We start from the raw sequence: 15,440 nt of genomic DNA on the forward strand, positions 1-15,440 counted from the left end.
ATTAAGGAACATAACAGTCCTGGAGGTTATTTTGGGTACATTTCTAAAAATAAATTCAAAAAATGTACACGTGACATCTACCAGACATGTTTTTTTTCCCTTTTTTTAAATCAAATCACTGTAAATCCCTTTTCCCCAAGGTTTAATGTGACACATACTGCAACAAAATACGGAATCTGTATTCGTAATAATCACTATCTAACACACGGTGTCACTGTTGTTACACTAAAGCTAGAGTGAAGCCACAGAACGCAGGAGCCCAACCTGTTAGAAAAATGTTTATTCTTTTTCCCAGCATGTAAACTCATCCCACCAGCTCCTACAGACGGTTTATTCCACAATATTGCTTCCATGAGATAATTCAAACATGCCACAGTGTAACACAACCGACACGAGATAAGGTCACGTATTGCTGTGATGAAGTTCACATTAAATAATGCATCCCTGGAGCTTTTATTCTCAGTTTATGTGCACTCAGGAAACATGGTAGTGTTTGTATTTACAATTCTCAAAGGCGGATGTGATTTTTATAATTGGGAAATGTAAAAAAAAAAGTAAATAAGCATAACACTGATCAAAAAAAGGCACACTTAGTTCGCCTCTGGTGTTCAGTGGCATTTGCAGCAGTTAGAATTTAGTAATGCTGAGTGGCTCCTAATTTGGGGATCAAACATCCGAAACAGTGTCGACTCTCAGAGCTCGGCCGCCTCTTTTTTCAGTACCCGGCGTCTCACTCCACGCAACCCACTGCGTTGTCCGGACACTTGCAGGAGCGGCCGGTCGGTGTGGCTAGACAGAGGTGAGTGCAGCCTCCGTTGTTCACAGCACAGTAGTTTTGTCCTGGCAGGCGGAAGAGAAACACTTTTAATGTGGAAAATCTTTGGCCACTGGTATGAATCACCAGCCACCATGGCAGGGGACAGCAGGAAACAGTCTCTCCACTGTTTGTTATACATTCAAGAAACATATCTGAGGGAAACACATAGCAAACTCCAGATGTTGGAGGCCCTCTCTCTTGACTCCACATTCCCTGGCTTTCTGCATGCAGCCTTATCTGGAAGGGAGGATGAAGCCTGCTGCTTCACTTAACCATTAGTCATTCCTTTGCTTCATAATAAATGCTAGCTGCAGAATTCCTCCTGTTGCTTTCAGGTCAAGGAGTGAACCTGGAATTTTTCATGTTTTGCTGAATGCACTCAGAATTATTTAGGGTGACTCAGATGTATGAGTACCTCCTTAGTGGGGTGTTTTCATGCAAAAACACAAATTGAACCCTCCTGTTGTCCTCATTTATGGGCAACAAAAAATATTGTTTCCTTTTCTGAAAAAAGTGCAAAAACTCAGCAAAAAATTCCCCAAATTTCTGACAATTTGCAAAACCTTCAGGGAGAAAATTTCAATAATTCCTTAAAAGTTTCCCTTAAAAGTTTTATTTTAAAAAAATCCCCCGAGCTTGACAGGAAAATTCTTGTAAATATTTTCAAAAAATGAGCAAAATCTTCCAAAAAAATCCTAAAAATATCTAAAGTGACTATATATTTATCAGTAAAACTTCTAATACTTTCTTTAAGAATACTCACAAAAAAAATCAACCAAAATCCAGTGAAATTCAATGGATTTTGGTTGATTTTTTTGTAATTGTTCTTAAAGAAACATTTTTAACATTTCTCTTTTTCCACCAAAAAATGTTCAAAGATTTCCCAAAATGTGGACATCAGAAGTTTCACTTTGAATTGTTTTTCCCTCCACGTTTTCAAACTTTAAAATTTTGACCCGCAGGACAACACGAGGGCTAAATCAACATTTTGAAGATCTACAGCCAGCTTTCATGGGGAATACGTCAAACCCTCGCAAGTGGTTTATTACCTGAAGGACACTGAGCGTAAGCAGTGGCGATCCCGTACAACTTGGTCCGTTTCTGAGGCTGGAACTCATCTGACTCCCTGCCAGCATAGCGGTCTACCGCGACCACGGCATCCCTGTTGTAAACACAAACAGCACTACAGTTTGGCAATCTGGGACTCTCTCAGCTTGAGAAATCCTCGTGCTTTCTTGCGTTCTGTATAAAGTTTGTCAAGTATGAGTAAAGGTCAGAGGGGTTTGTTAGCCATAGCCGACATAGTTTGTTGTAAACGGTTGAAGTGCGTCGCCTCCCCCACCACCACTAGCGGCATCTCTCAAACCTTCTCTTGTAAGGCCAGATCACAGAGAGGCCCTGTGCAGGTCGCTCACAGACGTCCGGGCTGAGAAATTGCAAGCAGCTGTCACTTTTTAGGAACCCCCCACCACCATACACACACACACACACACACACACACACACACACACACACACACACACACACACACACACACACACACACACACACACACACACACACACACACACGCACAAAGTCACCCCAACCCCCGCTGCTTGGTAGTGGCTAAGGAGTAACTAACATAGAAGCAGCATGGGACGCCACCTCCAGGGTTTCAGGGTGGGAGTATCTGAGCCAGGGAGAACATGAAGGGCCCACGTTTGAAGTGAGGGGAGCTTTTCCACCTTTGACCTACCCTCTCCTTCCTCTACCTTTACAGATCTGTGTTCTGACATTGCACAGTGGGCCACAGATAAAGGCTGCCTTATGCCCTTGATGCTACAACAACCTTTGCTTCCTGTTTCTAACAAATTCCATTAGTATCAAATCAAAGTACATAAGAACTGTGGCTTGGCTCTTATCAGAAAAGTATGTGTAGAATAACCACTAATATACATTCAGCCTAGGATATCATTTACAGGAATAATATAAAAGTTAGTTTCAAACCTTCTCCAGTCAGTGTAGTAGATGTTCTTCCCAAAAGACGTAATTCCAAAAGGGTATTGAATCCCTTCCAAAACCTTACTGCGGTCACCCCGGCCAGGATTCATGCACTCCATTTTATGTGTGCCTGTAGGCGATGAGATTTTTATCAGTGTTGATCACAAAGCAGACATAATTCTACAAATGACTCATCTGTCTGAAATCTACCTGCGTCTGCCCAACAAAGCAGAGAACTCTGAGAGTCATACGTCAAGCCGTTTGGCAGGCCAAGATCGTCTTTAACCAGCACCCGTCTGTTGGATCCGTCCATGTAAGAGGTCTCAATCTTGGGAGCGTCGCGGTTCCAGTCAGCCCAGTAGAGATTCCTGTTGTAGGGACAGGTGTGGTGTGAGTTCACTATTAAACTTAGCATTAAACAGTGACAGGCTGCAAATCATTTCAATTGCTGGTAGTTTTTTAATTACTGTCAAAGCTACAGCCAGCAGCTAGTTAGCTTAGCTTAGCGTACAGACTGGAAAAAGAAGAGAAACAGCTGGCCTGGCTCCTTGACAAGCAATCCACCTGCACAGCCTAAACTTTCCTGAACTTTCTGTACAAACACAATTAAGCATATTTTCAAAATGTGGCACTTGTTATTGAAAGTTGTACTCTAAAATCAGACTTATAATCCCACTCTGGTCATTGATTTAACCTCTAAAAACTCATCTCTGTGTGTCAGAGTCAGATATTTACAACATTTTTTTCATGAAAATAATTGCTCCATACCTAAAAATGTGTCAGATGTAACTGTACAGCATTGCCTTCTTTAGAATTAAAGGCTCTACGTAGCCCCTTCCTCTTTGTCTACTCAGCCCTCCACCGCTCCTGCAGCTCCAGCACACCAGCTCATCACAAGTTGTAATACTGATGTATTTCTTCCAGGCATACATGTTCCAACTGATTACAGCTGCTTGAATCTGTGCACTAAATTCCTGAGACAGAAATGCTCAGCAATGTGCTGACTGTCTAAAATCACCATATGGACATGCTAACAAGGTAAAAAGTTTGTTTTCATCATAGAGGGGTCCTTCAAAACGGATAGATTTACATGTAAAATTTATTTCCAAATATATAAATGAAGTTTACATTGTGGAATTTCATAGAGACCAATGTCTAACTCACTATATGTTCAAGAAACAAGCTATTAAAAACTTTCTGTAACATCTTACACACCCATTGGCTGAGTCAGTGATGATAGCACGGGGATTAACGAGATCAGAGTCAACAATGACACGTCGCTGAGACCCGTCCAGAGACGCCACCTCAATCCGATCCTTCACAGAGTCCGTCCAGAACATAGTCCGCCCCAAGTGGTCAATAGCAATACCCTCTGGGCTGTCCAGTTCTGTATAGAAGACACATTTTCTAGCTTCTGATTCATTAACAATTGGAAATGCGACTGAACCAGTCCAGTGAAGAATAAAAGTAACAGTACCTGATTTAATGACAACAGTGGGCTCTCCACCTTGGATGTTGGCCCTGCTGATGGAGGGAGACGTGATTTCTGTCCAGTAAACCATTTTCTCCACGCAGTCATAGGCCACTCCAATGATTACCTTCTCCTGTGGAGGGGCCAGAAACCAACAAGTTCTAAAGTGCACTTTCTCCAAAAAGACTAGAAAGGAACAAAAACATGAAGCAGATGTGTTTTCTGGCATTGATGTCTAGACGATAACCCAAACAAACTGAGCGGCACACTCAGCATGAGAGGGTCGACCAGACTTCGGGCCAGCTGGTTTGGAAATCAACGTAACAAGAAATGCAGATTGCAATTCCAAAGATGCCGGACTGATGTTAGTAATTAGTGTGAATGTCACCATGTGCCTCCAATAAAGTGTGAGCCTTGAACGCATGCAGCAGATGGGAAAGGCACAGAGCTAGAGCAAGAATTAGTACAAGCGAACAGGAACAGACCGGAGCAGGAGGCTGAGCTGATGTTGTACACACAGGCGAGAAATCCTTTAAATACTGTGGTTGTTGTTGATTGTTTCCTCTTGTATAATCTTAATGGTACAAACTGGAAGCTGTGCCAGGGGTTAAATCAGAGCTGCTATCTTGTTAAAACTTCTGAGTGTTTGTTAGAGGAAATTCCAGTTAAATATTTCCTTTCATGATGTTGTACCACACATTTAAAGCAAAAAGATTTTCTTAAACAGTAGAAAAAAAACTGCAGAAGTTGAAGTAATACAAAAAGGGATCACACAAATCCTCCTAAACTTCCTCTCTTAAGGAAAAGCATATTGAGAGGAACTTACAGGGAGATGGAGGACAGCCTTGGCACCATCCTTTTTCATATCATAACCCTCCAGTGGGACGTGCTCTATCCTGCCGCTCTGGGCAAACAATAGGTGTGTCCCTGGGAGCAGGGCGTCGACGTCGGGTCGAGGCCGGGGTCCCACAGGTGGAGGCACACCACCGTTTTCAATACCTAATTGAGACAAGCAGAGAAACATGAAACATCACGGGTCTTACGGTGAGAAAACCAACCTCAAATCAGATCAGCAGTTGAAAGCTGTCCTGGATCTTCTTCAAATATTTGCATGCTGCTCATTTGTGCTGCATATTTGCCTTTTATCACACTCTGAGTAGAACTGGGGTCTCTCTATGCTGAGCGGTAAACACATGTGATTTACTCACACATTGGTCTGCTGCCAGGTCCGGAGCGAGTCCCAGGAATCTCTTGCCCGTTTCGGTCCACGCACCAGCAGTGTCCCGTGCTTTCGTGGCACTGCATGGGGTTATAGGCACCGTTCTCATCACATGTCGGGATGTACTGGCCAACAGAAGGCCGGTGGCCCCGCGGACCGAACTCTGTCACTCCCAGCAGACTGTCTCTGTGGGTCTCACATTGTGTTTTTGTCCTCTCTGGAAAGAAGAATGGAAAATAAGCTCCAGAGTGCACACAGACACTTTGCAATAATATCACAAATGTATTCAGAGGCTCATTGCTAATTTGTTTTTGTGTCCTGTTCTTAAATTCAGCTGTGCAAAAACTCCCACATCCCTCATAAGGCTTGACAAATTCCTTTTTCTATCCAGGAGAAAATGAGAAACAGGTTCCAGCTGGCACCAATACACTCTGGCGAGGAATTCATTTCCAAGCACTCCTCTTGGCCAAATGTGTGGAATAAACAAAGTTGTGAATGAAAATGATCCGTTTTTCTATTTATTTTTTATTGTGTCTGCGACTACATCAAAGAATACTATTAAAAAACCGTCTGAACTGCCATGACTGACACCCAAAATAAACTTGTAGTAGCTCAGACTTGATATCCAGTTACCAGGGTGAATATAAAAATCAAGCCAACTGGCAATCATTAAAAAAGACGTTTGTTTGCTTGTCAGAAACTGACTTACCTGAAGAGCAGGAGAAGCCGTCGCCATAGTAACCTGGCCGGCATTGGCAGGTAAATGATCCCTGGGTGTTAATACACACAGCGTCCTGATGACACCTGCCTGGCTGGCACTCATCTATGTCTTCAAGCAGGAAATAAGAGGGTGAGTGAGGACCGAGCACAGTTGCATCATCTAAAATACTTTCTCCAAGTAAAATTAGTTGCATTTCTTTTTGTTCGTTTTTTTTTTTTTTTTATCGTCACAGATCTGCAGGTTAAGCTAGGTCAGCTTGTCCCTTAAACTATAGGAAGAATGGAAAATACCAATGAGCGCTATGGAGAAACAGCAATTAAAAAAACTACACATGGCAACAGGACCTGTGAAATGTTCATCTGCTTTTAATATTCCACCATTCAATCACTGCAGATGTTTTATGTAACCAGACTCACCTCCCACAGTCCTGAGCAGATGGTGCAACAATTACTCTTTAAAATCCATGTAACAGATTTGAAATGTTATACGATTTTGGACCAGACTGTATCTTTCAGGAAGTCAGTAGTTTCAGCAACTTTATCCTCACAAAATGATGAGGCAGTTGTGAGGAGGGTCTAATTTTTTACTGAGGAAGAGTCCAAAGTCCTCAAGTATTTAATTTAGGCAGGGAATACTAGCAAAATGTCACATTTGAGAACAAGCAACTACTATTTTTTGGTTGAAATTTTGCGATGAAAAATTACTTAAATATTTATTAAATTACAAATATAATTGCCAATTAATTTTCTTATAATCACCTGCTCAATTAAATTGGAACCTGCAATTCTAATTAAATGCACTTTTTGTCATTGCTCTGCAAATAGGAAAGACATCAAGTGGCTAGGAACAATGCACCCAACACTATTCATTTGTCCTGTTCTCAGGGCAAAGAAAAGGAGAGGGAAAATAGAAGAAAGGTGGCAGTTGGAGCAAAAACAGAAAGCAAATCTGGCAAAAGTTCATGATTGAAATATGCAAACAGGCTAAATATTGATGATCTTTCCCCAGAATCACAGACTTCACCTTTATTAAATTGTGTCATCTCTGCCACCATTTATAAGAAATTGGTGGACTACCAAATGTCTTATAATACTATGATAACAAACACTTAATCTATGGAAAATGTACCATGAACGCTCTAATTTACTGGTTTTGAATTTAAATTTAACGTTATAAATGCTTAGCAATGCAGTGTCTGAAGCCTTCAAATAAGGCAAACATTCTGCAACCTATGATCTGAAAGCATGCTGTTTATGAAGTGTCTCTTTGTAGTACCTTGACAGACTCGACCATCTCCTATGAAGCCTGGTAGACAGGAGCAGATGTAGGATGATCCTCCAGTGTAGCTGCACTGAGCGCGCTCAGGGATGTCACAGGTGTGGGTGCCTACCTCACAGGGGTCAACCGGTCGATTAACCTCTGAGGAGAAGAAGAAGGAGAGCTGGGGATTACTACTGATTTCATAGTACAGCTTATCCAGACAGAGCCAGGCAAGACGCTCTCAGCCTATGATGGAGTCATGAGAGTGGTATCGATGGCAAAGAAACACGTTTGACAATGTGTCAAACTATTCCTTTAAAATATACAGTATTAGCTGGTGACAGGAAAGAGATAAGATGAGAAAATAAATAAGAAGTCACACTAATACTGTACCCCTTTGGCTGCAATCAGACATGCTGCCAAAAACCTAATTACACTTTCTACTGTGATGATCTTCCTGCACCACAGTCACTGTATGTGTTTACTTATGATTAGCAGGTAAGCATGTGTTTATCTTGCCCACCCTGCGCTATTTAATATTTTAATACATTTTATTACAGTTTATGTCTGAACTGCTACATCCCAAACCACCAGGTGAGATTTACCCAGTATGTAATTGTACTAGACAGCACACAAACACTACTTACGAACGCAGGTCTGCCCGTCACCGCTGAACTGATACCCGTCTTCACATTCACAGCGGAAGGTCCCAGGCTGGTTGTTGCAGATGGCATTAGGGCCACAGATCTGAGGGTTCTCTCTGCATTCATCGATGTCTGATAAAGAGAGCATCCGGTTAGCATATGCTAATAACTCCCACATTAGGTTAACCTTTGAGTTCTGACGTCTGGATCTGTCAAATCAGAGTCCGTCACTATCAGATGTTGGGGGATCAAAGAACAGAGCTTGATTAGACTTCCTAATTGTCTGGAGATAGCATCTGTCTGAAATGCTTCCTTCCTTTTTCTACTGTGTGTGCTTTTTCCTGTTTGGTCTCTAATGCAAAGGACTTTGGGATGTATCGAGTGTGGGTTGGGAATGAGGACCCGGCTGGTTATAGTAATCTGGTCTCAAAGTTTGGGACACTTCCGCTGCTAATTGGCAAGATTGTGCAGTTCCCCACGAAGGAAGGCTTCAGAAAATGGGGGTTAATTTAATGACGGGTCTCAAGGAGATATGGAAACTGTCTGATTTCCTCTGTCAGACAGAATCCATGGGATACCACATCCTCTTTACTGCCTCAAACAGTGGAAACATTCTTACCATAACATGCGCGCCCATCTCCGTTGAAACCAGCAGCACACTGGCAAGTGAACTGGGTTCCCTCTCCGGGTCTGCAGACTGCGTTGGTGTCACAGCCGTGTCTTCCAGTGAAACATGGGTTCTCCACCGGCTCCCCTCCTGAGAAAGGAAGAAGTAGCACAGTTTGATTACTATAGTATTTCCTTTTTTCTTGGTCAGGATGTCATGTTTTGTGCAGCAGGAAGGAAGGAAGCTCAGACCAAAACAGACAGACTAAATTAGCTCCAAGTCCTCACCGTTGACATCCCCGACCTTGTTGCTCATGGCGAACCGGATGAGTTCATTATTGGCATCGTACATGGCAAAGACCTGGTCCACGCTGAGCATCTGGGTAGGTTTAATGTCTCTCATAGCTTCACCGTGCTGGCAGCTCTGGAAGGTGATGGTCTGACGCCACTGATAGGTCCTGGTGTCAGTGGATCCATCAGGCAGGCTTACTACGTAGTCCCGAGTGGAGGACGAGGTGATCACTGAGAGGTAAGACAGACAGTTAGGAAACAGCTAGAATCTTTAGGATGAGAAAATAAATACTGATTCTTTGTTCAAGCGGCGTCTTACAGTTGTTGCTGTACTGGTAGATCTCAGAGTAAGGGTCGATCTGCACCGTGGAGCCGGGAGGCACCTCGGGGACCCGACCCTCCAAAGTCGTGCTCACTGCCAGGTGGTCGTGCTCATCGATGCCTTTGAACTCCTGCCTGATGGTCAGCTTCTCATTCCCTGGCACAAAGGTCACCTCAGCCTGCCGTGTGAACTCCCCCCTTCAGAGGACAGAGAGGAGGAGGTGAACTCTAAGACCCTGGCCCTGGATGAACTTTGGCTCACTGGCTTCTGTCACAGCTGAGGTAATGTGAGGGGAATTCAGCTGGACAGCGAGCAGGGCTGCAGCTGTATGTGCGTTTGCAGCAGCTGTGACATTTGTTTACGAGATTTATGCTTCCTACGATCTTCAGTTTTCTAAACACACCAAGGCTGTGTCATTATTAGATGCTGTTAAAGCAGCTTTTTCTCTCACCAATAATACTGAAGCCGTTCTTGAAGCCGGGCTGCTCCAGAGCAAAGGCCCACCCGATCACACCACCGAGGGCGGTGAGGGGCTGCAGAGAGGGTCCAACAGTATACGGGATGTCGCTGATGGCGACGTAGGATCGGCCGTCGTTTACCACAACGTAGGAGTGCAGATCGTTGCTGCTGAACTCCACTGGAGAAGGAGAGTTGCCCACAAACACTTTTCCGTGTACTTTGCCATTCATCCTCTGTGGCTTCCCTGCAAAAACAAACCAAATCCATCAATGTTAGCAGGGAAAAGAGCAAACAAACATTGCGGCTGAATCCATTTATTCGGCCCATTTGTTCAAATTAATGTTAGGGGCTGTGAAAGGGGCATTCGTGGAAGAATTTAGCAATAAGAAATGGGAGAGTGAAACTGCAATAGAGCTGCTAAAAGGTTTTCTGCAGCATTTACACACTGGCCAGCTACCAAGAAGAATCTACAAATTAAGTCCTGGACAAATTGTTCTTTAAATTGTTCCACAGTTGTTTTTCTAAAGGCTAGCTTCACCCTGTGAGTGTGTATTCTGACTTCCTGTAGTGTGTTTTACACAGGTTGGGTTAGACATTAAAATGTTTGATTGTAGTAGTCCAGGAAAGGTTTTACCCACAATTCATCATTTTAAAAATATTCTAAGTGTAATGATATTAGTAAAACAGTGGAAGCAGAAACTCACCCTCGGCCACACACTGTTTCCCGTTGCCGTAGAAGCCCGGCCTGCAGTGGCAGCAGTATCCGCTGGAGTAGTCCCTGCAGTCAGCAAACTGGGAGCACTTATTTCTGTTGTTCGCACACGTCCCAAAGTTGTATGAGAACACTGAAAACATGGAAAATAAAAGCAGTAAAGAAATTTCAACACTTTATAGCAAAATAAGAGCAGTAAATAAATTTCAACTCCTAACAGCAAAGATAAGAGTAGTGAGAATATCCCTGGAACAGCTAATAAATGCTGAAAAAGCATATATATTTATCAATAATAATAATAATTAGTATGTATAAACAAGAAAATTCTCGATACCAAAATTAAGGACAGTTAGAAAATCACTGAACCAGCTAATATACACTAAGAAAAGTAGTTTTATTTTTACATGAAGCACCTGTGGCACAGCGAGTCGTCCACTGATCACACTGTTAGTGGTTTGATCCCCAGCTCCTTTAATCCAAATACCAGTTGTCCTGACACTGAAGCCTTCACATAACAGTTTACCGCCACCCGTGAATGTGGCTGAATGACAGACGCATTGTAAAGAGTTCTGGGACCATCCAACTGTTAAAACACTCTGATGAGATGTAATATTCTAAATGTCAGAAATTCCTAATGTAACTTTTCCCATATGTCCAGTATTGTGTCCTTTGGGTCTTAAACCAGACGTTAATACTGAGGCCACCACTCAGCTCTGGTTATTGGGTTGCTCATGAGGCTAAAGACTAAAGATTCTAAACTGGTAGGAGTGTAAACCTCAAAAAAAGGAATGAATAAATAAAAGTAAAGCTTGCTCGTAAAGATCCAGGAAATCTTTGAATTTGTTGGGTTTTCATATATATTATTGTAGGCTATAACTTTCATTCTACCTTGGTCAGCTTATATTTGCATTAATATTTATTATAGTCAGTTAAAGTAGTATTTTATATCATTTTTGTAGAGTATTAATCTCTAACATTTAAATTACTCAAGCAAATCCATATCCTCAATAACACTGTGGGGGCTTAGCTTCAATATTAACACTTGTTTGGCTACTTCATAACATGAATCATATTTTCTACTTTAAAGCACTTTGATTCAATGGCTGTAGCCTTAAATGTGATTTATAAATATTTGCCACTTGACTTGATTTGACTAAACCAGTTTGTTTAATGGGATTTGTGGCTGGAGGAACACTTGGATTGAACATGGAACTGGCAGCCTGCTTGTTAACAGACTTTGATAAAGGCCTGAAGAACCACTGAAACACTGTTTACTAGCTCCAGATTATATTTGGCTGAGATCATTTAATTTTTTAGCTTTTAAAATTCTATTCATATTCTTCTTGTTTGTGGGTGTGCTTTGCTTAAAGTAATGACGATACATTCTCTGACTCCTATTTATAAGAGCTCCTATTTTGCAGGCCTCTCCAGCCCACAACCTTTTCTTAGTTTCCTGAGAAGTAAAGACATTAATACAGAATAACAAAACTCTAAATAGCAGACAAAAATAAAGCACCTCATAAAGGCAGTCATTTTTCATTTTCCATATATACAACAAAATTACACAAAATTATTCAAGGCCTCTCTGCCACCGTACTTGCAGTATCCATGGAAGTGGAACATACTACTTCATCATAACATTAAGCCTGAAGCTTTGACTTACCGTCCACATTTATATCCGTGTCGTCCACCACTACCACTTCTGGGTTCTCAGGCTGATGCGGTTGGTACTGAACTGGATGGACTGCAATTGGGTCTGCCTCTACCTGATAAGGAGGGTATTCTACTTGTCCGTCGGTATACACAGGCCTCCTTGCATCAGTGTCCTCATGGCCCCCTGAGGCCTGTGCTGGGGCCTCAGTGGGCAGATCAGTGACTTCACCTGGAGCCACGTTGGTGAAATAGGGAGAAGTTCCTATCTCATACACCCAAACGCCCCGCTGACCAGAGTTTGTCTCCCTGAGAGAGGCATAGGGGTTACGTTTTTAGGTTTGAAACACATCTTCAAGAACAGTTGCTAATGATAGGCTGGGAAGGTGCACATAGGTTATAAAGGATGTTGACTTACTCTGCTAAAGCTCTCACAGTTTCCTCTTCATCAGTGGTGGTGCGGTAATATGGTCCCTGATGGGAAAGCAGGAAGCCCCGAACCAAACCTTTACTGAAGCCAGCATGCATAACCGCATTAGTATCTCCTGCAGGAGTGGAGGTAAACTGTATCCCATCTCTAGCATACAGGACGATAGCATACGAGGAGGTCTCCAGGGACGCGAGAACCAACTGGAAGGTGTTTCTCTGAGTGACAAAACATTAGAGAGGATATAAGTTCAGCAGTTCTACCCGAGAATACTTGAATAATCACGTCTTGCTCACCTTCTTTGGAACGCCATCCCCTCTGGTGTAAGGTTCATGAGTGGCGACATCAGCCCAGGTGATCACCACAGCGTGAGTGGGATTCACTTCATCATCCTCAGGGAAGGCTCTGTTGATGTGCTCAGCGGCTCGACGCAGAACATCAGCACTGGAGTCTTCACGGAAGTAAACCTTCCCAACGCCATCATTGGTGTCCAAGTCTCCTTGCAGTGCAGCAATCATGCCAAATTTTGGAGGCGTTATGCCGAGATATGTTGCTTCGCTGGTCGGCTCTGCAGTGGCAACAAAACCATTGGTGTTGATCTGAAATTAAAAGCTAGTTTAGACGACAGGAAATGAGACACCTGTGACAATGTATGACTTCCTTTACGGCACAGTTATAAGTGTTTCACAGCAGAGGCAGACCCAGTTCGGTGTGACCCACTTTGATCTTTATTCCAAACTCATTAGACTAATGATCCGAGTGAGCTGTCATGTACCACCAAAGCACCAATGAACAAACAGAATGGCATTTAACGCACATTTTACACACTTCTAATGGTTTAATGAGAACACCTGCAAAGCTTGTAAAGAAAGAAAACCTGAGATTACGTCAAACACACACACACACACACACACACACACACACACACACACACACACACACACACACACACACACACACACACACACACTGGACATGGGGCTCCTTCACTTCCTGACCAAAGGAAACAAGAGCACTATTCCTGGCCCGGGCTGTACAGTTTCCTGTCCTTCCCCTGAAGAGTAGCCCCAGAGAGTCCAAATTTTGCACACTAATCTTCATTACAGAAACATCCTGCTGAAGTTGAAGATAGATCTGGGAAAATGATCAGCGAATCTGCTCTAACAGACGTAGCTCAGAGAGAGGTCTCTAAAAGTAGTGGTTAGGTGCTCCATGAAATGTGAATCACACTCACGAGGATGTGATGAAAACCCCTGAACTGAGAAGTAATTAGAGAATATTTTTCTTTTTTCTGTAACCACATGTGGAGTGAAACGCTACAGGGCACAGACAGTTCAGGGCAGACTCTCAGAAATGAAAATCTTTAGGCCATCCAGAGTGTAGGAGTGAAAAACATGTTTGTGGCTGCTGATGCAAAGATAAAAAAAAAACCCAAAGAATGATTGTTTTAACGAGGAATTCAAAATTTAATATAAGCTTTAGAGTCATGGGTTAACCACGACTTTCTGTCTCAAATAACAAGTCTGCTTGGTGGGGGAGACTGGATGCTTGGATGCTGCTGTAACATTACTGATAAATAAATGTCACTGATTATAAAATAAAGCTGTCAATTAAGTGTTGCAACACCTTGCTGTAAAACTAGAATTATCTATAAACAAAGAAACAATGATAACTCCAGCAAGTAGCCTGTATCATCTGTTAAAAGTCCACATGAGGAAAACATGTGCAGAGCTTTGGCAAAGGTTAAGCCTCTGCCACTCTCTAATTGCTCCCTGATAGCACATTATCCACACACAGCACAATTAAAACAGAGAAGTTGCACTTTTCTTTGAAAGCAGAATTACAGGGAATAAAGGGCTGTTTGTTTGTCCGACACAATGGTGCAGCTTCATTTAAAAAGCTCCACAGGGCAACAGTTAAAAAGCCTGACAAATCATAACCACATGAAGTCTCCAAGGATGAATTCTAAACCTACATATGTAGGTCACATATGTATCTTTTAGAGGCCATATTGTTATGTTACATCACTAGACTTTTTGGGTGGATTGCAAAACAAGTTTCCTCGAGTTCTTCAGTCAACAGTAAAATGATAACCTCCAGGGAGCCTGTAAGAATGCGCAGACATATGCATTCCACAAGATAGAGCAGCTTCATGATAAGTAAATCAATATTTATACATCTCCCAGTTGGACAGAGAACTCAGACCCCACCGGAACTATATTTTGCAACATCCAGGAATTGTTTAAAGTTGGAACTAATGACCCCTTTCCAGTTTCTAGTTATGCGCAATTGCGCAAAAGCGATGTCCAGTCGAATGTGACCAGTAAATCCCACGCTTTGGTTTTTAATTCCTATGAAAGTGGAGCAACTTTAAAAGTGAACTTACAAATATGCTGTCAAAAGTGCCATCATAAAACAGAACTGGCTGGCTTAGTTTCAGTTGGTGCGTCTGGTCATTCCCTGCTTCCAGTAACTGGTCTCTTGCGCTCGGACCGAAGGGGAAAAGCTCGTCCCGCGTTATGCTCTGCACCCAGGCCAAGAATCCGAGAAAACTCGCACATACGAGCCATCCTTGCTTCTGCCAACCCATTCTTCGTCCTTCAGAGGCGGCTGAGCAGTCCTGAGTTAGAGGAGCGACTGATACATGGGATCAACTACTACGTATGTGGGCGGAGCGCAAGAACTCACTGGAGAGAAAAAGAGAGGTAGCCTATACTTTTCTTTTCATGCTGTTCCTGGAATAATGTGGTGGAAGGCTGGCGTGCTTTGGGTCAGTTTACTGGGGTAAATAAAGACACAGGAGCTGAAAGGTTTCCCCGAGGATGGAATTAAGCACTGAGATGAATAGAGGTCATTTT

The 15,440-nt window shown here is 42.7% G+C and overlaps 1 protein-coding gene across 1 annotated transcript; it reads right to left on the reverse strand.

Moving 5' to 3' along the window:
* Positions 1 to 265: 265 nt before the first annotated feature.
* nid1a (nidogen 1a) lies at positions 266 to 15,240 on the reverse strand. The gene is made up of 20 exons (XM_051960213.1): positions 14,969 to 15,240; positions 12,879 to 13,181; positions 12,574 to 12,800; positions 12,169 to 12,464; positions 10,498 to 10,638; positions 9,785 to 10,037; positions 9,332 to 9,531; positions 9,010 to 9,243; positions 8,735 to 8,872; positions 8,119 to 8,247; positions 7,487 to 7,630; positions 6,200 to 6,319; positions 5,480 to 5,707; positions 5,098 to 5,270; positions 4,278 to 4,404; positions 4,016 to 4,187; positions 3,011 to 3,168; positions 2,807 to 2,930; positions 1,867 to 1,979; positions 266 to 840 (listed from the first exon to the last, which is right to left on the reverse strand). The coding sequence occupies exons 1-20, from the start codon at positions 15,170 to 15,172 to the stop codon at positions 731 to 733; spliced, it is 3,594 nt and encodes a 1,197-aa protein (XP_051816173.1). The 5' UTR covers positions 15,173 to 15,240; the 3' UTR covers positions 266 to 730.
* Positions 15,241 to 15,440: the final 200 nt, after the last annotated feature.

The sequence above is a fragment of the Acanthochromis polyacanthus genome, chromosome 15 (assembly GCF_021347895.1).
Source record: "Acanthochromis polyacanthus isolate Apoly-LR-REF ecotype Palm Island chromosome 15, KAUST_Apoly_ChrSc, whole genome shotgun sequence".
In the NCBI taxonomy this organism is placed as follows: domain Eukaryota; kingdom Metazoa; phylum Chordata; class Actinopteri; family Pomacentridae; genus Acanthochromis; species Acanthochromis polyacanthus.